The 25,641-nt window shown below is 48.0% G+C and overlaps 2 protein-coding genes across 5 annotated transcripts in view; one reads left to right on the forward strand and one right to left on the reverse strand.

Moving 5' to 3' along the window:
- Window positions 1–5,343: 5,343 nt before the first annotated feature.
- On the reverse strand, window positions 5,344–14,651 carry NCDN (neurochondrin). 3 transcript variants are annotated; one of them, XM_080921570.1, is made up of 7 exons: window positions 14,570–14,651; window positions 13,171–13,311; window positions 11,110–12,078; window positions 9,807–10,048; window positions 8,626–8,850; window positions 8,066–8,208; window positions 5,344–6,828 (listed from the first exon to the last, which is right to left on the reverse strand). In XM_080921570.1, the coding sequence occupies exons 2-7, from the start codon at window positions 13,291–13,293 to the stop codon at window positions 6,392–6,394; spliced, it is 2,139 nt and encodes a 712-aa protein (XP_080777696.1). In that variant the 5' UTR covers window positions 13,294–13,311; window positions 14,570–14,651; the 3' UTR covers window positions 5,344–6,391. The 3 variants fall into 3 exon arrangements, with proteins under 3 accessions (XP_080777696.1, XP_080777694.1, XP_080777695.1); XM_080921568.1 differs by having other exon boundaries at window positions 14,217–14,642; XM_080921569.1 differs by lacking the exon at window positions 14,570–14,651 and adding an exon at window positions 13,755–13,879.
- Window positions 14,652–14,839: 188 nt separating this feature from the next.
- Window positions 14,840–25,641, forward strand: part of KIAA0319L (KIAA0319 like) — a 91,858-nt gene continuing 81,056 nt past the window's right edge. Inside the window, exons 1-2 of one of the 2 annotated variants that reach the window (XM_080921567.1) lie at window positions 14,840–14,906; window positions 18,129–18,298. In XM_080921567.1, coding sequence (XP_080777693.1) covers window positions 18,157–18,298 — 142 coding nt within the window. In that variant the 5' untranslated portion in view covers window positions 14,840–14,906; window positions 18,129–18,156. Of the gene's footprint in view, window positions 14,907–15,077; window positions 15,249–18,128; window positions 18,299–25,641 lie in introns of those variants that run through there. The other variant, XM_080921566.1, reaches the window with a different exon arrangement.

A 25,641-nucleotide genomic window follows, 5' to 3' on the forward strand; every position in this document is an offset into this window, starting at 1 on the left:
AAATGAATCTCAGAGATATATGTCAGTGCATAGCTCACGAGTTGGTGGACTCCTGTGGGGAAAGTCCAGAAACTACAATGAGGATGCTGACTAGACCCAGCTTGAGGACCCCTCTGCTCTTCTAACAGGTTTGGGATAAGCTCTGTCTCTGCCTCACTGGCTTCCCTCTCTCTTGCCACCAGCTCCTCTTACTCTGATCATGTTTTCACTGCCTTTTCACCTCCTCTCATCATTTCCAATCTTTTTCCCCCAAAATTTTATTTTTATGTCCTTTAGCATTTTACCTGCATGTATCAGGGTGTTAGGTTCCCTGGAACTGGAGTTACAGACAGTTGTGAGCTGCCATGTGGGAGTTGGGAATTGAACCTGGGTCCTCTATCTTTTCCTGTCTACATCATTTTTTAAAGTGTGTGTGTGTGTGTGTGTGTGTGTGTGTGTGTGTGTGTGTGTATGTAGGTCAGAGGACAACCTGAAGGACTTGATTCTCTCTTTTCACAATGTGGGTTCTGGGGATTGAATTCAGGTCACCAGGTTTGGTATCAGGTACCTCTACCTGCTAAACCGTCTCATCAGCCCCCTGTTTACATTCTTCAGAAGCAAGTTCATTCCCCTCCCAAGTCTAATAACCATTTGTCTCCCTGTTACCCCCACATCTGTCCTTTCTAGTCTGTCAATCTGATTAGAAATCCAAAACCATACACATAGATACCAAATGGACAATCCCAGAGGACAGCTGTTCTCAACCTGTGGGTCGCGACCCCTTTATGGGCATCAAATGACCCTTTCACAGGGGTTGCCCAAAAACCATTCACAGACACAAATATTTGCATTACAATTCATAACAGTAGCAAAATTAGTTATTTAAGTAGTGATGAGAATAATTTTATGGTTGGGGGGGTCATCATGACATGAAGAGGTATACTAAATGGTCACAGTATCAGAAAGGTTGAAAGCCAACCCCTTAGGACATCTCCTGCGGCTTTTTAGAGTTTGCAAATAAAAGCTGAACTCATATCTCTTCCACTATCCCAATCCCCCCCTGCTTATCCTCCAGAATCCTGCAGCACCATGAAAGATACTTCAACTTTAAACCTTGACAATTTTCTTTGTTTTTGTTAGTTAGTTTGTTTGTTTTTGCTTATGACACAGGGTGTATGTAGCTCAAGCTAGCCTAGAACTCATGAACTTTCTGCATGGGCTTCAGAAGTGTGAGGATCACAGGTACGAAACACTACACCAACGCCTGAGTGTTTCTAAGTACAGTCCATAAGCACCCAGCATGGAAGAGACGGAGCAGTTACCTCAGAAAACACACGGCTCTTCTCAGAGCCTTAAGCTTCCTTACTCCCTTTTTCATAGACCTAGTCCAGTCATCACAATGACATTGGGAACTTGTTGCAAATGACAGTTCCTGGACTCTACCTCAGACCCCGAGTCAGCACCTCTACAGTTGAGTCTAGTAACCTGTTTTAATAATTCCTAATGTGATCTGGGTTGTGCTGCGTAGGTCCTGGCAACAAACCTCCAACAAGAAACCTGGGTTTCTTGTACTTGTGACCCATTTCTGACTCCTTTGTTTACATCCTTTACCTGGACCATTCCCCCTCCCTCCCTACCCAAGTACTTCCGGGATCCGTGGCCACGGCCCACTCCAGGAATGAAGCTGACTAGCCAGCACTCCAGGACTCCTGGTCATATTTCCTTTCCCACTCTGTGAGTCACTTCACAAGAAGTCTAAAGAGGTGGCGGGAGAGGGAAGGGAGCTGGAAAAATGGCTCAGAGGCTAAGAGCGCCGGCTGCTCTTCCAGAGGACCCAGGTTCCATTCCCAGCACCCACATGGCAGTTACAGATATCTATCTGTAACTCCAGTTCTGGTGAATCTCTCTGGGGTCTGACGCTCTCTTCTGGCCCCCGCGGGCACTGTGCCGCACAGACATACATGCTGGCAGACTACTCCCACAAATAAAACAATAAGTGAATCTTTAAAGAAAAAGCCTAAAAGTCAAAAGTGTATCTAGTCCTTTGCTTGTTGTGTGTCAGACAGCCAACAAATACCTATTAAATAATAAATAAGTAACGGAAAAGATAATTACAATTTTCCAAGTCTATTAGGAGACTCTTTGGACGGGTTCTTTTTCTTCTTCTTCTTTTTTTTTTAAGATTTATTTATTATATTCTATATATAAGTACACTGTAGCTGTCCTCAGACACACCAGAAGAGGGCATCAGATCTCATTACAAATGGTTGTGAGCCACCGTGTGGTAGCTGAGATTTGAACTCAGGACCTCTGGAAGATCAGTCAGTGCTCTTAACCGCTGAGCCATCTTTCCAGCCCTGGAATGGCTTTTATGTGAACTTGACTTATTATTTGAGGCATTCATTGGACAAATGAGAAATTTTTCTTATTTCTTCTGGGGGGGGGGACATGTGCTCTATGATCTACTTCTTCTTTGGAGATCAGTAGAGCTGTGGAATACCAGGCTTTCAGACTAGGCCCTTCTGTTTCACGGACAAGGGTTCTTCACATTGTAAAGCATGCAGGTGATGGTTTCTTATGGCCTGTTCTTTGAGATACATGCACCTGGATGGAGGCATGGGGAAGGAAGAGAGATACCCCTGGGAAAACAGGGTGCACAACAGGCAGATACACTGATCAGACATGTACACGGGACATTTATTGTGCAGAGGCGCGCATGATCAAGTACACATGGACTCTTAGCTGACATTCTTGGCTTATTCTCCTCCAAGGCTCACATTTTCTCCTCTTCAAAACAAACAAACAAACAACACGAAACCTTTTTTGTCCTCCTTTGTTGATAGCCACATTCCTCAGTTCCTGTCTGCAAATGTTTTGCGCTGAAGGGAAATCTCGCAAAAGATGCTGAGGCTCCATCTGGTGGTTGGAGCTTAGCACTGCAGCTCAACACTTCCGGCTCTGCTCAGCTGAAGCGCCCAGAGAGACCGAGCACAGCCTTACAAATTTCAGCTTAGCCCCTGTTCACCCTGGAGTCTGGAACCCTCTCGTGGAGCCTCCGGAGAGGACAGGTCTCAGTATGCCCTTGTGTTCTCACGTTTCGCGGGCCTTGGAAAGCAGGAGAGCAACTCAACAGCAAGGACCATGGACAGTAGTCATTTGCTTTGCAGCCCCTCCCTCACTTCCCCAGACTACGGCTCACTCCCTTGATTCTAAAGAACATTTGACAGCTTCCAAATCTGTCTCTCCCATGATTCTGAAGAATATCTGACAGCTTCCAAATCTGTTATCCTCTCAGACGTCTTTCCATCTTCTAGGCTAGGGGAGGAAATCACTCCTCAGATGTTCCATAAACAACACAAACCGTTCACCAACTCAATTCCTTCTTAAGCCCGTTTCTCTCCCGATGTTTGCCATGACAGAGTGGTCCTGCCACACGGCGCTCACAGTCAGTAACCTGGGCTATCACTGGCTCCTCATTCTTTACTTTCTTTCGTTTACTATTAATTTTTCAGTCCCATTCCCTAACTCCTACCCCTCCTCATTCTCATCATCACTGGCTTAGTTCTGATTGCTACCCCATTGTCCCAGCCCTCCCTCCCCCTCCCCCCTCCTCATTTTGCTTTCTTCCCCGCCCAGTCTCCCTGTAATTGCTATATAGCCCAAGTTGGTCCCCAAACCTCCTTACTGCTCTAGCCTCCAGAGTGCTGGGTTACAACAGACATCCATCACACCCAGCCAACTACAGACATTCTTTTCGCAGTCAGCCATCTTTCTCAAGTGCGGGCTGGATTCTATTTAACCTGCTCCCAATTCTGCAGTCTAGCCCTTTGGCATGATCGAATATTTAGAACTCCAGGTATCAAACAGAGCAGTGGTGGCGTACACCTTTCCTCCCAGCACTCGGGAGGCAGAGCCAGGCAGGTCTCTTAAATTTTCAGACCAGCCTGCTCTACAGAACAAGTCCCAGGAGAGACAAGGCTACATAGAGAAACCTTATCTCAAAATATAAATTAGTAATAATCATCATAATAATTGCTGGGGATTGCACACTATGGTCTGGTCCAACCTCCTCCTCCACTTCTTCCCACTGAACCATGGTATAGGAATGACTTGTCTTCACACCTACCATTCTTTTGCTTGTCTACCTGGCAAGCCTCCTCCTAACCCTCAGGTGCCAGAACCAGTGTTTAGTTTTCTGGACTTGTTCAAGGGGCTGGGGATGCTTTAGATCCCAGGCATTTCGTTTTGACCTCCACAGACATCGCTGCTAGCACCTTAGGTTACATTGTCTTCTGAGTATTAAGCCGATTGGTTCGGGCCAGTTTGTCATCTCAAGTTTTCAAATGAATATCCTTTACACAGCCAACCACAGGTAAGCAACAGGATGCACTCAATGGATTACAGGCTTGGGGGCCTAGATGGAGCCTGCAGACTGAGCACAGGCCGGGGTGGGGATGAAACTGTCCTGGCTCCAACCTGACGGTTTTGGCTCCAGCCTGGAGTGGCAAAGGGCACTTTGCCCTTCCTCTTCTCATTTGGCATGAAAACACAGGTCAACAGCTGGTAGCCTGAAAACCACGATTGGCTTCTGTGTTTTGTTCGGTCAACTGTGACTCAACTGAAAATGAAGTTTTCAATGTTTGAGGTGGATTCCATATAAAACTTAGGATTTCTGATCTCTTTGGAAGTCAGGACATGGCCTGGGAGATGGCTCAGTGGGTGGAGGTACTTGCCCAATACACATGCTGACTTGAACTCTATCCCCAGAGCCCACGACAGCGGCAAGAACTAACTCCAAAGTTGTCCTATGGCACATGTACCCCACCGGAACCACATACCCCAATAATAATTTTTGTTTTTTTAAATTGGAAGATGTTGCAATGACCCTGGGAACAAGGTGTTGAAAAGCTCGTACTTCTGAGTGCCCTTCCAGGCCCAGCCATATCAACATTTGGGTTTATAAACCTGTTGTCCCACGGCAGGGTGTATCTAAACCTTCCCTGCATGTAAGACTAGAACTACTGTGCTTTTTTCCTAGCTCCTGGGGGAGGTGAGTGAGAACATCAGTTACTATTTAGAAGGGTAAATCTCTCTGGGCTGGAGAGATGGCTCAGTGCTTAAGATCACTGACTGCTCTTCCAGAGGTTCTGAGTTCCATTCCCAGCAACCACATGGTGGCTCACAGCCATCTGTAATGGGATCTGACGCCCTCTTCTGGTGTGTGTGAAGACAGCGACAGTGCACTCATAATAAATATATCTTTAGAAGGATACACTAGAGTGGTGAGCAAGAACCCGAAAGGCACAGAGGAGGTGCAGGGCAGACCACAAAGGAGGCTTCTCATCACCAATAAACATTTATTGAGTGTCCACATGTGCACAGCTTTGAACTTGGCGATCACAGAACGCACTGGGGGGAGGGGAGGAAGCAGGGCTCAGGTGTATGCGGGTCTCCACGGGTTCAGAAAGGTAGTTCCTGCTGGGGCCGCCAGTCGCGCCTCCCTGCAGAGTCTTAGCAGGGATTGGGGGAGGGGAGCTGAAGCCAGGCACCACGGTGGCAGTGGAGTGCAATCACACGGAAAACATGCGGATTCTAGGGTGGTGTGACCTCCTGTTCCTGGCTCCAGCCAGGCCAGATGGCACCAGGGGACAGGGATCGGATGCTCAGGTGTCCAAGCAGGGATGAGGACAAGCAAAATAAATAACCCCCAACCCCCATCTTCACTCTGCCGAAAATGACACAAAAGCGCAAGAGACCTGGGACCAAGGGCTCTCGGTCCCATCAAGGAAGCGCAGGTGGAAAGAGGTTCCCCACCCCCCACTGGTCTGTGTCTGCTCCAAATTGCCCTGGAAGCATAGGGGCAACTCGGACCCCGGGTCACTAGAGTTGAAAGGAAGAACTGTGATGTCAATGGCCTGAACCTGCTCTCTGTCCAAAAGGACCAAAGGCAAAAGCCAAACGGCCAATTTAAAGGGCGCGGACCTGACCTGGGGGGGAGCCAGAAGGGGCACCACAGCCTTGGGGAGGCCACGCCCTGGCCGGCAGGGCACATGGGCTGAGGCAGTCAGCGCCTGCCAGCCCGCTCCTACCCTGGGACCTCCCTCCTGTCAGGGAGCCAGACGCTGGGTATAATGACACTTAGTTGCCCTCTTCCTGGGGGCTTCTCCAACCTTCCCCGGCCTGGCGGGGCCAACCTCTGTTCCAAGCCAATCCCTGCCCCAAGGGGGCTGGGGGCAGGATGCAGTTTCTTATACTTGAGAGGTGGGCATCATGCCCTAGCCCTCAGAAAAGCCAGAAAGCTGGGGTGTTTGTGGGGGTCTGAAGAAGGGGTCCAGTTTGGGGGCTTCAGGGAAGATGCCTTCTCCCTCCTTCCCTCGCTGCCCGCCCCGGGTCTATACCCACTGGATGTCCCTCAGGGCTCTGACAGGCACTGCTCCAAGGCAGCCATACGGTAATGGCTGGCTGTTTCTTCGCCTGCCTGCAGCCTCATGGCCTCCCGGCATAGCCGGTTAGCCCGCGCCAACTCCACCAGCACGCCCTGGTAGGCAGCCACCATCTCAGGCTTGACGGAGTTGGGGCTTACACTACCTAACAGTTGTAGCAGCTCCTGGGGCCAGCGGGAGCGTAGGGCAGCAGGGGCCAGCCAGGGCAACAGCGGCACACAACCTGTGAAGGCCTGCATGCCCAGGAACCAGAGCTCTTGCAAGTCAGCCCAGATGCCCTCATAGTCAGGGGACAGGGCCAACACTGCCTGGTCGGAGCCAGGGGTGGCCCGCGCCACATGAGACTGTGACAGAAAGAGGATGGCAGCTGCGAAGAAACCTCGGGAGGCTGGGGTTCCTTGGAGAGCTGAAAGAATGGAGAATGTACTGGCATAAGTCAGACAGGCCAAGCACTGGACCGGGGCCTCCCATCCCTCCTGTGTGGGCAAACTCGGAGAAAAGCAGCATCACCTGCATTCGGACTGCCTAGGTTCAAAGCCTACCTTCAACAATGGTGTGATGTATGATGGATGTTTAAACTGCTCTGGATTTCGGTTTCTTAAGATGGAGCCAGTAGCAAGCCAATATTCGCAATTTGTCACGAGAATTGAATAATCCAGGTACACTCCACCATCAAGCCCATATATAAAATATCATATATAAAAAGGATCTTCCTCTGGGTTTCCACACCAGGGGCCCTTCACCAGGCTGAGAATGAACTAATTTGATTTCTGGCCAGAAGAGGGCGCCAAAGGAGATCCTGAACAGTACTATAACCCTGGCGCACACATGTCATTCAGGGGTTCAGGAGCCCCCTCTTCAGACTTCTGGGAAGCGGTTCAACTAATGTAATAGCATTTGTGGGTGAGCCAGCATTGGATCCATGGCATGGTGACTCTCCTTGGGGGCTAAATGCAAGGGGTTTCTAGTTCAAAGCTATGTTCCCCTTCCACGGCAGGGTACCCTGCTGGGATCCCCACACAGAAAACAGAGGCAGCTGAGGGTATGGGCACATTACACCCTGTTCCCAGGCATCTGCTCAGTTCCTCCAACCTGACAGATGGGGCACAGGGAACAGGCGGGGACAAGAGGGACCCAAGCAGACACCCACGGTCAAAGTGGGAGACACTGAGGGCTGTCAGGGGCTGGAGGGGACGCCCTGCCCCCTGCACACAGCCAGAGAGAGGTAGGACAGGGAGAAGTTATGCACAGAGAGCAGAGCTGATGTGTGTCACTGAGTGGATAGGGTGCTAAGTGGTAAACACCTCAATGCAGCACACTGGGTTTGTGACCTAGGGCCTGGATGGGCGCAGCTCCACCTTGAAAATGGGGGTTTCAGAGTTCCCAAGCTGCCAGGGATCACAGGTGCCTAAGCTTGTGTCTCTGAGCAGGTCTGTACTGAACTCCCACCAGGCCTTGCCTTAAAAGTCTTTAAAAGGAAGAGAATGTTAATCATTTTGGGAAGAAGGATGGGGGTGGAGGATGGAGAAATACTGTAGAAATTGCCTCTCGATGGGAAAATTCTGTTACACCATTTTCTGAAAGTGGAGGCTTACAATCTGAACATTGCAAGTCCCCTCAGGTTTTCTGTCCCCGAGGCTTACCTGGAGAGGTGCTAAGGAGCCGGGCCATTAGGAGCCCCAAGGTGGCCACATTGGCAGCTAGAAGCAGTCTCCCTTGTTGCTGCACTAGTGAGGGCAGTGATGTCATCAGGGTGTTCATAAGAGATGTGAAGCAGGCATCGCGCCTGGGGAGGAAGGGAGCAGAGGATGGGGCAGGCAGACAGTTAGCAGACTCCACCAAACCCTCTGGGAAACCTGGCATCTGAGGTTTCTAGCTTGACCAGGCCAGGGCTTGGCAGGACTTCGTGAGGCAGGGTGAAGTGTTAACTGCTGACTTTCAACCCTGCCATCTGGGTTGGTCAGATGCCAAGTAGCTGAGCTGAGTGATGGATGGAGCAGACAGACATGCCCTGGGATACCTGGGAGTCTGCTACTACACACCCTCAAGAGGCGCTGGCTTTGTTTGTTCTGAAACCGCTTATGCTACCACTCAGAGAAGCCTACAGATACAGGGAAACTAAGCCAGAGGCTGAGAATAGGTACCAGGGCAGCTCCCTCTGCTTCCAAGAAATCTCCTCCCAGCCTCTCCCAAAGCCCCTCACTTGATCAGCCCTGGAGCGGTGACCACCAGGTTGAGGAAGATGTGGCAACAGGTCTGTAGGCCGATCTCCACGCTGTCTGGCAGCACTGAGGTATCATGGCCAGGGGATGTGAGTTCCCACTGCTGCAGGAAGTACTTGCACAGAAGTGAGGGGGCTCCTTCCTTGATCAGAATCTCTCGGGGACCATCTTCAACAGTCAGGTGGCACCAGCCGGGAAGGAGGAGCCTGAGCATGTGGAGACAGATGAATGTGAGCTGGGGGAGGTGAGGGCAGAGCACCCTGACTAACATAGAACGTAGAGGTCAGGAGAGGTGGAGTCCCACTTCTGAAGCGCTGCTGAGAAAGCTCAGACACCGGAGGCAAGCAGGCCCGTTTCATGGGCCTCTGCCCCACGGTTTGATGGTGGCTCATGCATCTCTCAACCTCTGAGCTCATTTCCATCATTTTATTTTTTTAAGTAATTTTTGAGGCAGGGTCTTCCGCTGTAGCCCAGAGTGACCTCAGACTCACAGTGATCCTGCCTCAGTCTGACATTAAAAGGTGTAAGCCAGCAAGCTCAGCCATGCTTATTTCAAACGTGTGGACGAAACTTCTATACATCATGAGATTTGCTATGTGGACCAAATGAGACTGTTCTAGAAGAGTATACAACAAAATACCTTGCTTTGTAGTAGATATTCAGTAAACCTAAGTTCTGTCTCTAATAAAAACCTGGGGATCACCCAGGCACTGGGGGTGAATATGTAAATTCCAGCACTTGGAAGGAACCTCTCTTGAGGTTGAGCCGAGACCAGCCTGGTCTACACAGGAAGTTCCAGGCCAGCCAGGGCTACATGATGACACCCTGTTTTTAAAAAACACAATAAGAAGAATGGAGATGGTAAGTGGCATGTGACAGCTCAGCTCTGTGGGAAGAAACCCACAAATACAGAAAAGACCCTAAGGGAGCACTCACGCATCAGGGTGTCCCTACCTGACCCCTTTCCTCTCCCCCACCCCGCCTCTTGGGATAGTAGATGTAGCTGGGGGAGAAACTGGCACTTGCTATATGGCCCACACAGGTCTTGAATGCTCAGAATTTCCTGTCTCAGCCTCTTAATTGCTGGGATTATAGGTATGTGCCACCAATCCTAGAAACCATTTCTTCAGAATGGTCTGGCTGGACATAACCATAAACTCACCGGAGAGCATCCCCTGGCCAAGAGGGCCCTGGTGTAGTGGGAGAGATGGCCAAGTTGGCCACCTGCTGCGAAATGTCACTGGCCTCCTCAGCCTCCTCATAGAGTGTCTTGGCATATCGGACAAGGAAGGGCAGCAGTTGGCACACCTCCTTACGGAGGGATGAAGTCTCCTCTGCCAGCCAGGCACCCAGGATCCGCACCGAGGCAAACACAAAGGGCTCTTTCTGCTTCTCTGGCCCCACCTGTTGTCACAAGACCCCAGTGAAACAGAGCTGAACCAGGTACCCTCCTCTACCTGACAATAATACAACCAGGGGGAAATCCTGGCCCATGTGCCCATTGCATGTGGACTTTACAACCTCAGTTTGATTCCCGTGAATCACAGGGTGAAGGGAGAGAACTGACTAGTTTCCCAAGCTCCACATGTGTGCTGTGGCATGCACGCATTGTCCCTGCGTGTCCAAGGAATAGATAAACGTAACTTATGGGGGGTTGGGGCAACAAACCTACTTCTACCCCAAACCTAGCACACAGGAGGGACTCACGCCACAGGGGCTGGTCATCTAGCAGGACCTCAGTGTGGACAACTGAATCAAGTGGGTCTCAGACAGCATGTCTAATGCTTAAAGACTCAAGTCACATATCCCTAACTCTAACTCTGAGGTAGCTGGGGAACCAGGAGAAACTTAACATTTCTTTAGAGACTTGCCATTGAGTAGTGAGAGACCACCTACATTTGTGTTAAACCCGAAAATGAAATCAGATTTATTAGAAATAAGGCCGGTAAGTCCAGTGGCTGAAGCAGGCCATTAAAGAGACCCACCATACCCGAATCCTAATGGAACAGAAGAGGTAGCCTTACAAATACAGACATTAAAGGTAGCTGAAACCCTAGAGGCGAGAACCGGGCCACTCTCTGCCCCCCCAACCCCCATCTTTCTCCTGCATCCTACAAGTTTACAGGGAAGACATGTAAATATGTAGACAAGTTTATATGTGAGACAACGCATTAGAGTGAGCAGAATAGTTGGCTCCGACTTGGTGTGTGATGTGTAGAGTGTGTGTACTGGAGAGTATATGTGAGTGGGAGGTTACTGTGTTGTGTGTGTGTGCTGTGATCAGAGTGCACATATGGTGTGTGGTATGGTGCTTGTGTGGAGGCCCACGGTGGGGAGGGAGAGGGAAGGAGGCTCGGCCACACACTACTCCTAGAGTGCTTGCTACAGAACCAGCCAGCAAGTGCAGACAGTAATGCTACCTCCCCATTACACTCCTCCTTCCTCCTCAGGCCAGTGGTCCTTACCTGCAGCAGGTAATGAATGACAGCTCCAATGGCCTCCTTCATAATGCTCACAAGCTGAACCTTCTGTGGCTCCTTAAGCAGGGACTGCTCACAGCGGGTACACTCCTGGATCCCCAACTCCATAAGGGCATAGCAGGCGGTTACCACATCTTCTTTCACCTCTGTGCCCGTCTCCTCGAGAGCCAGCCGCACCTCCACGCAGGCCAGATTCACCAGTAGGGCCAGAAACTTGCTCCCAGAGCTGCCCACTGGGATCCAGTCGGAGCCGCAGGCATGAGCCAGGCGGGCTGCCAGCTTCAGTGCAGGATTGCGCTGCCAGGAGCTCAACTTGCTTCCTAGGATGCGTGCCAGCCCAGCCTGCAGATCCCGGTGGCATTCAGGGGGCACAGTTGTTGGGGGCAGGAAAAGGGGCAGCAGCTGGCAGAGCTCAAACTTGCTGGCATCTTCGGCTCTTTGGAAATCCTCGCTGAGGCCTCGCAACACAGCCAGCAGGTCGGGCTCCGCCTCCTTCCAGCACTGTGACTCTGCAGCAGCCAGCAGCCCCACCAGGAGTGCCAGGGCCTGGTCAAAGCCATAGCCATGCCCTAGGTATGCCTGGCACAGGGCAGACACTGTGCCACCAGCAATGAGGTGCCGGGGCCCTCGGGGTGTGCCTGCAACAGCTGTCAGGCACTGGTAGGTGTCATCAATCATGGAGCGGCGAGCAGCATCATCAGGGTCCCCCCGGGCCGTAAGGAATGTGCTAAGGATGGGGATCTTGTTCAGGACCTGGGGATGGCTGGCTAGTTCAGGGTCGCTGCAGAAACAGGCCAGCAGGGCCACGCCCAGGGCCCGGAGAACGTGGTCAGGGCAGCCATCAGGTGCCTCCTTAGTAGTCAGGAGTCGGTTGGGAAAGGTGAACCCAACGGCATCAAAGATCCTACGTCGGGTTTTGGCATCAATGTCACCTGCTTTGACTGCCTTGGTTACCTATGGTGGGGGGAGGTAATACACTATCAGCAGAATGAAGGAAAATATAGCAAAGACTGTCCCTACCCTGTTCCCTGGGCATTGCGGGCTGGCAGGAGTGGGTTATGCAATGAAATCCATTCTGGGGTCATTTCATCCAGCACCTCCTTTCTCCTTGGAGACAGACAGGTGCGACCTCTGAGATCCCTGTCATCTATGATTGTCTCATGGAAAGGAGGTTGTCCAGTGGCCCTTAACTAGTTGTTTGGGCAAATGATCACCTGGCCAATTGAGGAGTGCCTCCTGGTGTCTAATCCATTGATCCATATACTCTCGACCTGGGATACGAGGGGCTTTAGTACTCTGTTTAAAATCCTCTAAGGATGCAGGGTCCTTCCCTAAGTACTTGTCTCCAGAGAAGTCTCCGATCCATTTCCGCCACCTTCTCAGGGGAAATGGCTCCTGTGTCTCGCTGCTCCACATGTCAAAACATTTCCCCTTACATTTCACCTAAACACCTCCTCTGCTGCAGTGTGAGCCCTTGACTCCAGAGCCTTCTCCCTGTTGCCATGGCAAACAAGCAACTGCTGCACTCCCTCCTCCCTTCACCCCCCACACACCAACTCATCCCCCCCCTCCCACCCCAAGCACTGCAGCTCCTGCTCTGCCGCCCCCAGCTTGGGTCCCTCTAGCAGACTGAGCCCTTGACTTTTAACATACCTATTGCTCTGGTTATCTCTCATCTCTCAGAACCTCCTGCCAGTTACTCCCAGTCCTGTTACTCTCTCAGGTCGAAGAAACGCTACCCCAGCCCACAAGTACTCTGCACTAGTTACAACCTGCTGCTGTTACCCTATGAGTCAGCTCCCATCTGCTCTGGGACGCCCCAAAAAGCAAATCCAGGCAGCCTCCTCCGTGGTCCCATGCCACAGCCTTATTCACCTCTCTTCTCCCCTTCCCCCATTCCCAAGGGAGCAGAGTACAAAGGTAGAGGTCTTGGGCCTTTTTTGGTGCCTCCGGGTTGCCAGTAGCACTTAGATATCCCTGAGGACTTGTTGACCCCATTCTTTGGGGGCCCCTCCTGTCCAACCCTCCCACCTTCCAGGTCCTTACTAGCAGCAGGGCTGCAAACTGCTCGCTGTCATTCTTGGCCTCACGGAGGGCTCCCAGGTAGCGTTCCAGGGTGGGGTTTCGGCTCTCTGCCTGGTTCAGAGCTGGCTCACAATCCGAGGCCATGATGCCCGCCTTGCCCAACTGTGAACACAAGAGGGACTGAGCATCCCTCTGCAGAGGAGGGGCAGGGGCGGGGGTGGAAGTGGAGGATGTAGGGAGGGATTAGCACAGAGGGAGGGGAGGGTGGATTTGGAAGGGTGGCTTCCTCATGACTGACCTCCCTTGGGGGAGCCCCTTTAAGAGGCTGGACCTGAAAATTCTTTAGGATGAAGAAGGGACCCTGGTCCAAGGTCACCTCCAGAAAAGTGGGATAGGAGGACCTTACATGCTGCTGCTGCTCAGCTGGACAGCTTTCCTCACCAGTCTAGAAGTGGGAAGGAGCTGGCCCAACTGCTCAGCAGCCCCTGCTGGCACCAGATACTGGGGTTTTGTCTCTCTCCAGGAGGAACACGAGGAGTGAGTGGTGAGGACAGACAGGGAGGAATGAAGACAAACGCGGGTGAAGTTCGATTATCCGGACTCACGCTGACAAGGAAGAAAAGGACATTCTAGGGTTCCTTTCCCCTCCCTTCTTCAGAGAAAGTAGACTGGCTTCAGCAGGAGTGAGAAGGCAAGTTCTCCAGAGAAGGCTTTGAAGACTCCCCTGTGGACCCACCCCTCCAGCCAGGACTTTTAATCGCCCCCGCAGCCTCCTTGCCTTCTCTTCTTTCCCTCCCTGAGCAGAGGCTGCAGAGGCTACATGAACAGGAGCTGCAGCTGCACCAGTAGCAGCGGCAACGGCAGCGGCAGCAGCGGCATTAACCCCTTGTGCTCCCTGTACTCTCCCTGCCCGTCCCGCTAACAGCCTGTGGGTGCCGGCACTGGCTGGAGAAGGAAGGAGGGGTCGGGTGGCTCTCAGAATAACAGAATCCAAAAGCCGGATAATCGAAGCGGGGCTGCAGTGATGGAGAGATGAGAAGGGGAGAAGGGATCCTGGCGGTCACCACCTGTCCCGCCGCAGCCAGGTCACAACACGACATTGATGAAGTCGAACGACAGGGCAGCGATGAGATCACACTTCACGATGGCGCGGTGATGTCACGGAGAGATCACAGCGAAATCACGACATGAAGGGGACAGCCCCCAAAGATGATAGGGCAAATTTAAAAAATATATAGCTAGATAGATAAATATTGAAAGGGGTTGTGACAAAATGGAGTCTCGACAGGGTACGGTGATGTCGAGATATGGCACGATGGAGTCGCGATAGGGTCCCTGGGGAGTCTCAGCATCGATCAGCGCCAGTTCGGAGAGGTTCCGGCTGAGATGCAGGGGAGGGCTTGAAGGGGGCTGAGCTCACCAGGCTGCGGCCCCGAGCGGCGAAGTCTTTCTCCGGGCGCGATGCTCCGGGAGCCTGGGGCTGCTGCTCACGCCGCGTTGCCCACTCTTGGCTCCAGGCTGCTACAGCTCCACCCCCACCCCCGCACCGCTCTCGACCAATCAGCGCTGGCCTCACTCCTCACTCTGACCAATGGCACAGCAGGGCGCTAAGCAGTAGGGGGGTGCCTCCGGTGCGGCCATCTTGCTTGTGGGCATTGCCCGGGTCTGGGGCCTGGGTGCTCGTGCTAAGGAAGAAAGGTGCAGGCCGCCCCGCGAGGGCTCGCGGCAAAAGGCTGAGGGCCCGGACGTCCTCGCTTGTGCGTAGCTCTCCCCTCAGCGCTGCCCCTCCTCCCACCCTGGGCTCGCGGCTGGAATTGCGCTTCCGGAGGGTGGGGGTAGGAGGACTGGCTCAGAATGAAGAGTGTGTTTCCGGGTTGAGCCCTGGGAGGTGGGAGGAGGCGGCGTTTCCGGTCGCGGTCGCTGTCCAGGGAGGCTGAGGCAAGAGGGAGCTGTCCGGGTGGGGAGCCAGCACTTCCTTCTTTCTCTTCCTCCTCCTCTGCGTGAGGGGAGAGAAGGTTGGGGGCCCCCCCGAGCCCATGGATCGGGAGGAGGCGGAGGCCGCCGAGAGCCGGCACCCCTCTATGTGGCCCTGAGCCCCGGTAGGTGGCCGGGGCGGCTGGCTGCCAGGCCGAGAACCATGAGCTTAGGGGAGGGGCAGAGGCGGGACGGGCGATGCCTCGGGGTACGCTGGCCCGGCGTTGGGACCCGGAGGTGGCGCTCCTGGCTGGGACAGAACAAATCAGCTGCTTCTAGCCTTGCAGGTGCCAGAGTTCCAAGCTGAACCCCCGCTTTGGGGCCCAGGCCTGGGCAGGCAGCTCCCTCTATTTCCTGACAAAGTGGCAGACCAGGCTCCAGGCACTGTGGTCCTTCTGATACCCTCGACCTCTGCAGCCTCGTCGGAGTTGCTGTCTCTGGTGTTTGATGATCTTTCCATCGAGATTAAAAGGGAAAAAAAGTTGATACAGAATAAAGGGGGCGGGGTTGGGCTTGTTGGCAAAAACCTTCCTCCTTGAGAATTTTGACAATTATGCCCCTTAGAGGGTCCTGCAGTGGCTGCAGTGAGCACAAAAGAGAAATGAAGGAAGTCAAAGTAGAAGACCTCAGGCAGGGGTTCCAGGAATGCTTTGCCTGGTCTCTCACCTCACGGAGGTTGTGCCCAACTGACAATAGAGGCTGCTAAAGCGCATTAGCCGACTCTCCTTGTGCTATCTTGTGATTAACAGACTGGAAACTAGGAACAAATTGGAAAGACGACCTCCTAGAACAATCTGTTCATTTTTCCAGCTATTTGGAAAACAGTGTCTGCAAATATAAGCAAAGCTATTCATGGCAGTCTGTTCTGTAACTTTCTCAAACATCTAGGACTTTTTTTTTTTTCCTTCTTCAAGCTTTATTCCTGATTACTCACACTCGCTGAATAGACGGGCTCTGTCGTTATTCAAACATATCTTATCGCTGTGTACATAAATGGAGTTCCACGTATGTAGCTGACAGACTGAACTATGATACATTCCCCATCAACCTGAAGTATTAAGTAAACATTACCCCCTGCTCCGTCTGAACAGCTGCCGAAACAGAGTGCTTTTATTTCGGGTGTACTTGTAACGCCCTAAATGCCAGAACTACTGGGAGCTTTTCTAGCTTTTCATTTGTCAAGTATTGTGGGGGTGTGTGTTCTCTCCCTGGGTTGCTACCCTTTGATTTGATAACAAACATTTTGGATCTTAGCAGTGTTTTTGTTGTTCCTGCCTCTGGTCAGCAAGCCTTTAACTGGACCCTAGCAGTGATTTGTGCCCATAGGCAATTGTAGGTTTCAGCTGAATAAATGGCTGGGAGTGCAAATGAAATTAGCTCTGGCTCTCCTGTGCACTTGTAACCAGTTTGCTAGCCCAGTGGTATTTACTCCTCCTGTTTTCAAAGCCTTTTCAGTTCTTTTTTGCTTTTCCCACCCACCTGCCAGGATATTGATGACAGGTGTTGAGTCACCTTTAGTTTTAAATCCTTTTGTGGTAGGCAGAAGTGTTGGGTAAGATCCGTGCGCACACACTCATGCGCGCACACACACATACTTTCTACTCCATCATGGGAGGCTATTGAAGTTTCTGAGTACAGCTTCTTTGGCTGCATTTCACCATCTTTTCCATGTGTTTGTGGCCCACACATTCCTTTTCTGACCCCTATCCCCCAGTGGACAATTACAAGAAAACTAGGAATGGGTAGAGGAGAATGGGAGAGATAAGAGATGAAAGTCCATCCGGTGCCGATGGCTCAGGAAAAGGCTTTACCTCAATTTGGAGTGGTGTGTTTGTGTGTCATTTCTTGGCATTGGCACTGAAATCCATTCCAGACAACGTTGGTCCTGTATGCTGGCTGGAAGTGAGGGTTAGAGTTGCCAACCTGTGCTATTTACCAGATGTGGATGACAGCTTCATATTTAGGACAGAATATTTTTAATTTTTTTCCCCTTGTAGCCTTGGCTGTCCTGAGACTTGCTCTGTAGACCAGGCTGGCCTCAAATTCACAGAGATCTGCCTGCCTCTGCCCCCACCCCAAGTGCTGGGATTAGAGTTATGCAGCATCGCTGCCAGCACAGGACTTAATTTTTTTTTTTTTTTTTTTTTTTTGAGACAGAGTCTCATTATGCTCTGTAGTCTGACCTTGAGGTCCTGGATTTAAACCAGTCTACCTTAGCCTTCCAAATAGCTAGGACTTCAGGTATAAGATGCCGTGCTTAGTCAACAGGTTTTTGAATAGTTTCTTCCGAATCCTGTCAATTCATGTTGTCAAGAATTATAAGAGAGGGAAGAAAGTTCTGGAAAATCAATGTTATTCTCTTTCTCTTCCATCTTACAGCCACTAGATTACTGGGTAGCCAGCACAAATGCCTAAGTTAAACACGTAGGGAGAAGTATCCGAGAACTTAAGACAGGAATTGGCCAATGACTTGGACCCGGCAGATAACGTAAAAGTGTAAATTGGGTAGATTTGTAAGATAGGGTTGGGGTGGGGTTGTAGCAAACTGGGCAGTGCTTGCTGTGCCTAAAGAGAATCACCTTGAAAAAGCCAGACTGGGCAGCAGAATCTGGATTAGTTAGAGGAAGTCCAACCTCTCTATAGATAACGAAGTACTTTGGTCAAAATCACAGAGCAGTTAGTAGAAGCTGAAGTGGAAAATCAGAGCTACTTTCTCAGGTTAGTGCGCTTTCCCATTCTCACATAGATGTTAGAATAGACAACAATGGGATATAAAATCGCATTAACAGCATATTCACTTTATATATCCTTGCTCTGTTGTTACACTGATAATTATAGGCTCTGCCGGAGCTCAGGCTGAAAATCTACTGGCAGGGATGAACATTGAAAGACACACTTGAAATTTCTCTTTCTCCTGATCTGACACATTTTTCTAGCATTCCACATTTCCAGGAATCAATTATTAATTGCTTGGCATATAATTTCTTGTCTTTCTGTCTTTCTAGTGTACTGGTTCCGCCTCTCTGAAAGGCCATGGAGAAGAGACTGGGAGTCAAGCCAAGTCCTGCTTCCTGGGTTTTGCCAGGATATTGTTGGCAGATATCAGTGAAGCCGCTGAGAAGCCTGTACCTGCTTTACAGTTTCTTCTGCCTCAGCGTTCTATGGTTGTCAACAGGTATCGCTTTTGAGATTTAAAATTTAACCTCTTCCATCTTGCACCCTGTCCAAACAGTCAGCATCCTGAATATATGGGATTGTTTTAAAGACCTGCCAGAGGCAGAAAAGCTATCTGCTGACATAAATGGGCATCATTTTGGTGGGTGTTTACTTGTTGGGTTTGTTTTTGTCTGTTTGTTTGTTTCTTCTGAGACAGGTTTTGAGAGAGAGAGAGAGAGAGAGAGAGAGAGAGAGAGTGCTTGTGTGTGTGTCCGTCCAAGGCTGACCTGGAACTCAGAGATCCGGTTGCCTGTCTCTTAAGTGCTACCATATCCTGCTTTGTTCGTTTTGGAATCACGATATGAATTGGATTTTTTTCTCATAAGGGAGAATCGGTATTCAGTTTGCTGTTTTATAAAGGTAGGTTGACAAATCAAAACAAAACAAATAAACAAATATTCAGAGTTGGACAGATTGGGGTCCTGGAGCAAGATGTTGTCACACGACTAAGGCACTTTAAGTGTCACAGCTCAGGGCACATTACCTAAAGTCTTTCTATCTTTTTAAGTGGGATCTAGATGTGTAGCCCAGACTGGCCCTATCTTTATGATCCTCTAATCTTGCTGTACTAACCTTAGATCTGCCTCATGGCTCGACTTGAGAGATAGATAAAAAGATGTAGTGCTGTGTGACTATACCTGCCTAGTAAGAGATGCTTGGTTTCTTACCTAGAGGAAGGAGAACCTTTTGTTTTGTTCTTTGTTTTTGAGAAAGTGTGTGACTGTGTTAGCCCTGGCTGGCAGGCCATAAACTCACAGTGATCTGCCAGCCTCTGTCTCCTGAGTGCTAAGATTGAAGGTATGAGATACCATGCCTGATGGATTCTTACTACTTTAACAAATCTGTTTATTTATCTTAACTTGAAAGGGCTGCACATGCCTGCAGTGATAGTCTGTGTGTGGAGATCAGAAGATAGCTTTGTGAAACCAATTCTCTCCTTCCACCTTTGTGTGGATTCTGAGGATTAGTCTCAGGTGGTCAGGTTTGCTCAGCTGAGCCATCTCACTGGCTCTGCATGCCTTGTTGTTCTTTTGTTTGTTTTTAAAGATTTCTTTATTTCATGTATGTGAGTACACTGTACTCTTCAGACACACCAGAAGAGGGCACCAGATCCCATCACAGATGGTTATGAGCCACCATGTGGTTGCTGGGAATTGAACTCAAGACCTCTGGAAGAGCAGTCAGTGCTCTTAACCACTGAGCCATTTCTTCAGCCCTATTGTTTTTAACAGAAAAGAACCATGTTGATGGACTTGACAGAATAAACTGTCCTTCTCAAGATTATTTCACCTGCTTAGAGCCTCTTGCCAGGCATCAGTGCCAAGAAGGCTGAATGTCAAAAGCCAAATTAGAAAATACGAGCTTTCTGTGTCTTTTTATTCTTTTGCTGACATTATACAGAGTGTAAAAAAACAGCACTTTGAAGACTTCTGAGTGTGCTGTTATTCTGGACAAATACCAAAAACCTTCGCTGCAGAGACTACTGTCTTAGCTGACTGAGTTTTTGCTGTCTGGTGGGGGTAGCTGATGATTGCATGATTATAGTGGTGGAGGCTGCAGTACATAGAAAGCTGACCCAGATTGTTTTTATATAAAATGATGCTTTGTTGGCTAATTCTGGGCATCATTTTATGTGAGATAATTTTAATTAAGTAATTAATTTATTACTATCACATTAGGAAAATCATTTCTTTGAAAGTGTCCCAACCACATATCAGACTTGTAGAAACATCGAATATCTTCTCATTTACTTTTTAATGATAATTGTGGAATAAACAGTTTACATTCTTTGTATTAATAAGGAAACTGAGACCCAGAGAAGCAAAGTTACTTGGCTAGAGTCAAATATAGAGAACAGGGCAGAGCAGGACCCTAACCCAGCCTGTTTGCTGTAGTGTTTGTTTTCTTCTGTTTCGCCACAGCTCCTTCTGACTGTCGGTGATTCTTGGAGGACAAGAGTTTTTAGGTTTTTTTTCCCCCCGGAACCTTGAAAGATTATTTGGAAGATTCAGAATTCAAGGGGAGGAATATGAAGTCTCAAAAAATAATTGGGTTTTCTGTATTTGTCACTTATACTTGGTTAAGAGTAGACTTGTGGGGGAGTTTCAGATTCAGATAAGAAACTATATTTATCCTGATGAAGATTAAAGTGAGAATATCTAGGGGCTTGGGATATAGGCTGGTAGTAGAACCCTTGACTAGGATGTGAAAGGCACTAGGTTCAACTCCACACTGCAAACTACGCAAAGAACACAGTGCTACTAAGAGTGCTACAGAGGAGAACCAAAAATGGTTTGGCATACATGTCTAAAAAGTTTATATCCCTTGATGTCCCCTTTTAAGTGTTTTAGGGGGAAAAAGAGTTTTAGGGCTGGAGAGATGGCTCAGTGGTTTAAGAGCATGGGCTGCTCTTCCTGAGGTCACAGGCTTGTTTGCTAGAACCCATATAATGGCTCACAACCATCTGTAATTTCACCTGCTGGATCTGACTCCCTATTTTGACCTCTGCAGGTAACCAGTCATGCAAGTGGTCCACATGTATACATGCAAACAAGGCACATACACATATAACTATAAAAAACAATAGTTGTTTTGGGTACAGGAGTTGAGAGGAACTGGAGAAGTGGCTAGGTAGTTAAGAGCGTTGATTGCTCTTCCAGAGGACTTGAGTTTGTTTCCCAGGACCTATGTCAGAGAGCCAGCTTCTGGTCTCTGAGGGTGCCTTGTATGTATATGTTCATATTGACATACAAAATAAAAATCATTTATCTTAGATACATAGTGAGACCTTGGCTTTAATGTGTGTGTTTGTGTATGTATAGGAATATGTACATGATGCATGTGGATATGTGTATGTACATGTATATTTAGCTCATGAGGTAGGCATGGTGATCCAGGCCTATAATGTAATCCTTTCGTTTTTGTTTTCTGGTTTTTTTGCTTTTTTTTTTTTTTTTTTTTTTTTTTTTTTTTTTTTTTTGGTGTTTTGAGACAAGGTCTATGGAGATAACCCTGACTGTCCTAGAACTTGATATATAGACTAGGCTGGCTCTGAACTCACAGAGATCCACTTTCCTCTACCTCCTAATGGTGGGATTAAAGGTGTGTGCCACTATGCCTAGCTCTTTAATGTAACCTTAACAGAAATACTCCAGTGAGTTCCAGGCCAGACTGGCCACAGAATGAGGCCTTGTCTCAGAAAACCAAAAGATTGGGCCAGCGAGATAGGTATTTACTGACAAGTCTGACAGTCCCTGAAACTACGTGGTGGATGCAGAGAACTTACTTACAAGCTGTCCTTTAGCCTTCACACACACATACACACACACACACACACACACACACATCACACACACACACACACACACACCACACACACACATCATGGCACATATCTATACACATATACTGTGGGACATATGCACACACATATATACTGTAGCATATGTAAATATACACACATACACTGTGGTACATGTACATACACACACTATGGCATATGTACATACACACATACATATATGCACAAAAAATAAATGCAAAAATAGAAACAAAAGAAGTTTATCATAAGTACATTTTTAGATAGTTGGGAATAAGAACAGTCGTCGACACTTGTTTATTTTGCACATGAAACATTACTATCTCCTGCCCAATGATGCCCAGCAGTAATGGTTTTACGTATTTATGTGATAGGTAGTATCATAATTACTTTCAGCTGTCAATTTGACACAAAACCAGAATCACCTAGGAAGAGGGACCCTCAACCAAAGAATTATGTTCGTCAGATTGGCCTACAGCTACCCAGAGAGGGATTTTCTTAATTGCTAATTGATATAGGAAGGGCCTGCCCACTATGGGTGCTGCCATCCCTAGGCAGGAGGGCCTGTGCTGTGCAGGAAAGGTAGCTGGCAAACCGGAGGTAGCAAAGCCAGGCAGCAGCTCTCTTCCTGCCTAGGCTTCTCTTGCTGATGGACTGGAACTTGTAAGCTGAGATAAATCCTTCCCTCCTCAAGTTGCTTTTGGTCATGGTGTTTTTATCACAGCAACAGAAAAGTAACTGGGACAGATACTATCTAACATTTCCTACTTTAGAAGAATGAGTATATGGGGAGACATCCTACACAAAATGGTAAAAGCAAGATAAATAACTATATATTTACTACAGCACCAATGGTATGAAATGAAAAAAAAATCACATAATATAAAATAATCTAAAATAAAACTGAATATTTATATGTTATGATCTCTCTTTATTCTTCTGTTTTCCACCGTTTTTGAACAACAGCTTCTCTCTCTCTCTCTTTTAATAAAGAGATGAAAATCTACCAAGCAATGCAACAACAAAATGACCCAGGTGAAGCTCTGTCCGGGTCATCTTAGTTGGTGCCCATTACTTGTGTATACTTAGCTTTTACTTGAGTACTTACATTTTTTTCCCAACTAATAAAAGGTGTTTTGTTTTTTAATCTGATACTATTGAGCTCATGGATTATATGAATTCTTCCTGAACAAATAATGTAAAATATGGGAACTGTGCAGTTACCACCCATTCCTGGGTACCACTTACTAGTTGACCCCTCTTTGGTAAAGCTCCAGGTACACACGGACTTCATTTAGGTGGCTTGTTTTCATTTCTGCTTTGGACCCAGTAGTGAAGCCCATGATCATGATTTATGTGATAAATCTTTTCTTCCTTGTGGGCTATTGAGTCAGTGCTTTCTCTATAATTTTACTGCTATGTGGTTTGAAAATAGCATTTTGGGCTTGGTGATTATCATTTGGAAACAAATGTGAGATTCCCCTAAGAACTTGGAAATTCCTCAGGAGTTAGTCAACTTCTTAAGAGCAGGAATTTGGCCCTTATCGCTTATGTGAGGTATTCTAAGCAAGTATAAAATTAGGCACATAAATGTACTATAAAAGTATTTGTTGGCTGAATACTAAATTAGCAGTAGGGATTATCCTTTGAGGCTTAAACTGTGAAAGCAATATAATGAGGGGAGAGGTCTACAAAGACGACTTAAGGAGCTAGAATGCCTTTGAAAGCAACCAAAGGAATTAACATCTGAACTGTGTCAACATTTCTAAACAAGAAAGACCTAATTGGATTTGGAATCCTACAAGGTGGCGGATCTAATAGGCTAAAGGTGGTAGTTGACCCTGGAAACTTTCAGATTTTCTGCCTCTAAGAAGGAGATTTATACCTGGTTAATTATTAAAGAACTTAGTAGGACTCTGGCTCCAGTTGCGGCAGTAGTAAAACACCAAATGCAGCATAGCCCCTGTCCTGGAAAAATGGCAAGTTTGATGAGAGAAACAGACAAACTCTATTATATATGGGCGAAGTGGAGGGATTCAGGCCTTATGTTCCCAGAACCAGAGAAGCTTTTCACTGAGACATGAAGGGGAGAGCCAGAAGTTCTTTCTGAGAAGTTGATACCTGAGCAGTTTGGAAAGGTCACCGGAGGTCTTCCAAGGCAGTGGTACTCAGAGCAAAGGTGTAGAGGATGTGAATGCGGATGCACTCTGTATTGCTTAGTGCAGTTCATGAAGAGGTCAGGAGTGGCCAGGTCACAAGGACACTCGTTGCCATGGCCAGGAGGCTCAGTTTTAATCTTTCTTGGATAGGCTGTCCATTGACTCTCCTCTGTAGCCCAGGTAGTTCTTGGACTTTCTATCCTTATGGCTCAGCTTTGGCTTCAGCCTTCTTTCTTTCTTTTTTCCTTTCTTTCATGTATGTGAGCACACTGTCCCTAGATGGTTGAGAACCACCAGGTAATTGCAGGGAATTGAAATCAGGACCTCTAGAAGAGCAGCTGATGTTCTTAACTGCTGAGCCATCTCTCCATCCCTGGCTTCAGCTTAAGTATCCCAGGGCTACAAACCTGCGCCAGTAGACCTGGGTCACATTCTCTTTTCCATTTTTCATTTCCTGTTCTTTCTGCTGTGCTTGTTCCTGCTAGGTAAGTGCTCTGTTACTGAGCTATGTACCCAGCTCTGGTTTGGGGTTTCTTTGAAACAGGGTCTAGCTTTTGTAGCCTAGGCTAGCCTGGGACTGACTGGATAACCCAGACTGGCCTTGGACTTGCAGCAGTTGGCATCTTGTCCTCCCAAGCACTGGGATCATGAGCATGAGCCACTACACCTGGTTTATATTTTATTATGTTTCATAATCTAGAAGAAAGTTGAAGCTGTAGTCTGTATATACTTATTGATACAGTATATCAAGTAATATTATATGAATGCCTATGCATGTATGAAGAAGCTCAAAACAAAAATTTCAAAGGAATCAATAAAAAGCAAATATGAAGTAATAATTTAAAAGAATTGTTTTTAGTGTGTGTTTATGATGTGTACATTTGAACAAATGCATACCATTGGAATGGAGGTCAGAGAACAGCTGTGTGTAGTTGCTTCACTGCTACCATCTTTACATGGCTTTCAGGAATCAGATGCAGGGTGTCAGGCTTGCAGGCTAAGTCCTACCCCACCAAGCCATCTCACTAGCCCAAAGTTTTAAGTTTTTTTTATTAATTATTTTAGTGTACAGAATGAGTTTCATTATAACCTTTTTGTACACTGCATATAGCATACATATAGTATATATAAAACCTAGATTCCACGTGAGAAGACAGATGATACTTGCCTTTCTGAATCTGGTATCACAATTCTCCCCACTCCGTCCACTTTCCTGGAATCACCTAAGTTTGCTCTTCATGGCTGAACAAAGCTCGATTGTGTGTGCCTCATTATCTTTGTCCATTTGTCTCTTGATAGGCATTGGCTGGTTCTCTGTGTTCTGCCCTGACCTTTATTATTTATTCCTGCCTATGACTTTTGAATTAAGATGGTTCTTGTTCTTCTAAGAACTTAAATAATTTATTTGAGATGTCTGTGGTCTTTTAACATAAGCGCTCACAGCTATAAGCTTTTCTTTTGAACAAACTGCCTTGCTGAATCCCAAAGGTTCTGTTAATTGTGTTCTCATTTTATTTGGTTCTAGAAACTTTTAAATTTCCTTTCTCACAACTTTAGTGACCCAAGAGTCTGTGTTCAGTCTTTAGAATCTTATATAATACCTGTGGTTTTCTTGTTAATTATTTCAAGTTTTATTTCACTGTGTTGTGTTAAGATGGAAGGGTTTTTTTTTCCATTTCTTTTTCATTTCTTAAGAATTGCTTTATGACCTATTTAGAGAATGTCCCACTGGTTGACTGAGAAGAAGAATTTTTATTTTGCTCTTGGATAAAACATTCTGAAATGTTTATTAGGTTCACTTGATTTATTGTGTAGATTAACTCT

The sequence above is a fragment of the Micromys minutus genome (genome assembly GCF_963924665.1).
Source record: "Micromys minutus genome assembly, chromosome: 9".
Lineage (NCBI taxonomy): Eukaryota > Metazoa > Chordata > Mammalia > Rodentia > Muridae > Micromys > Micromys minutus.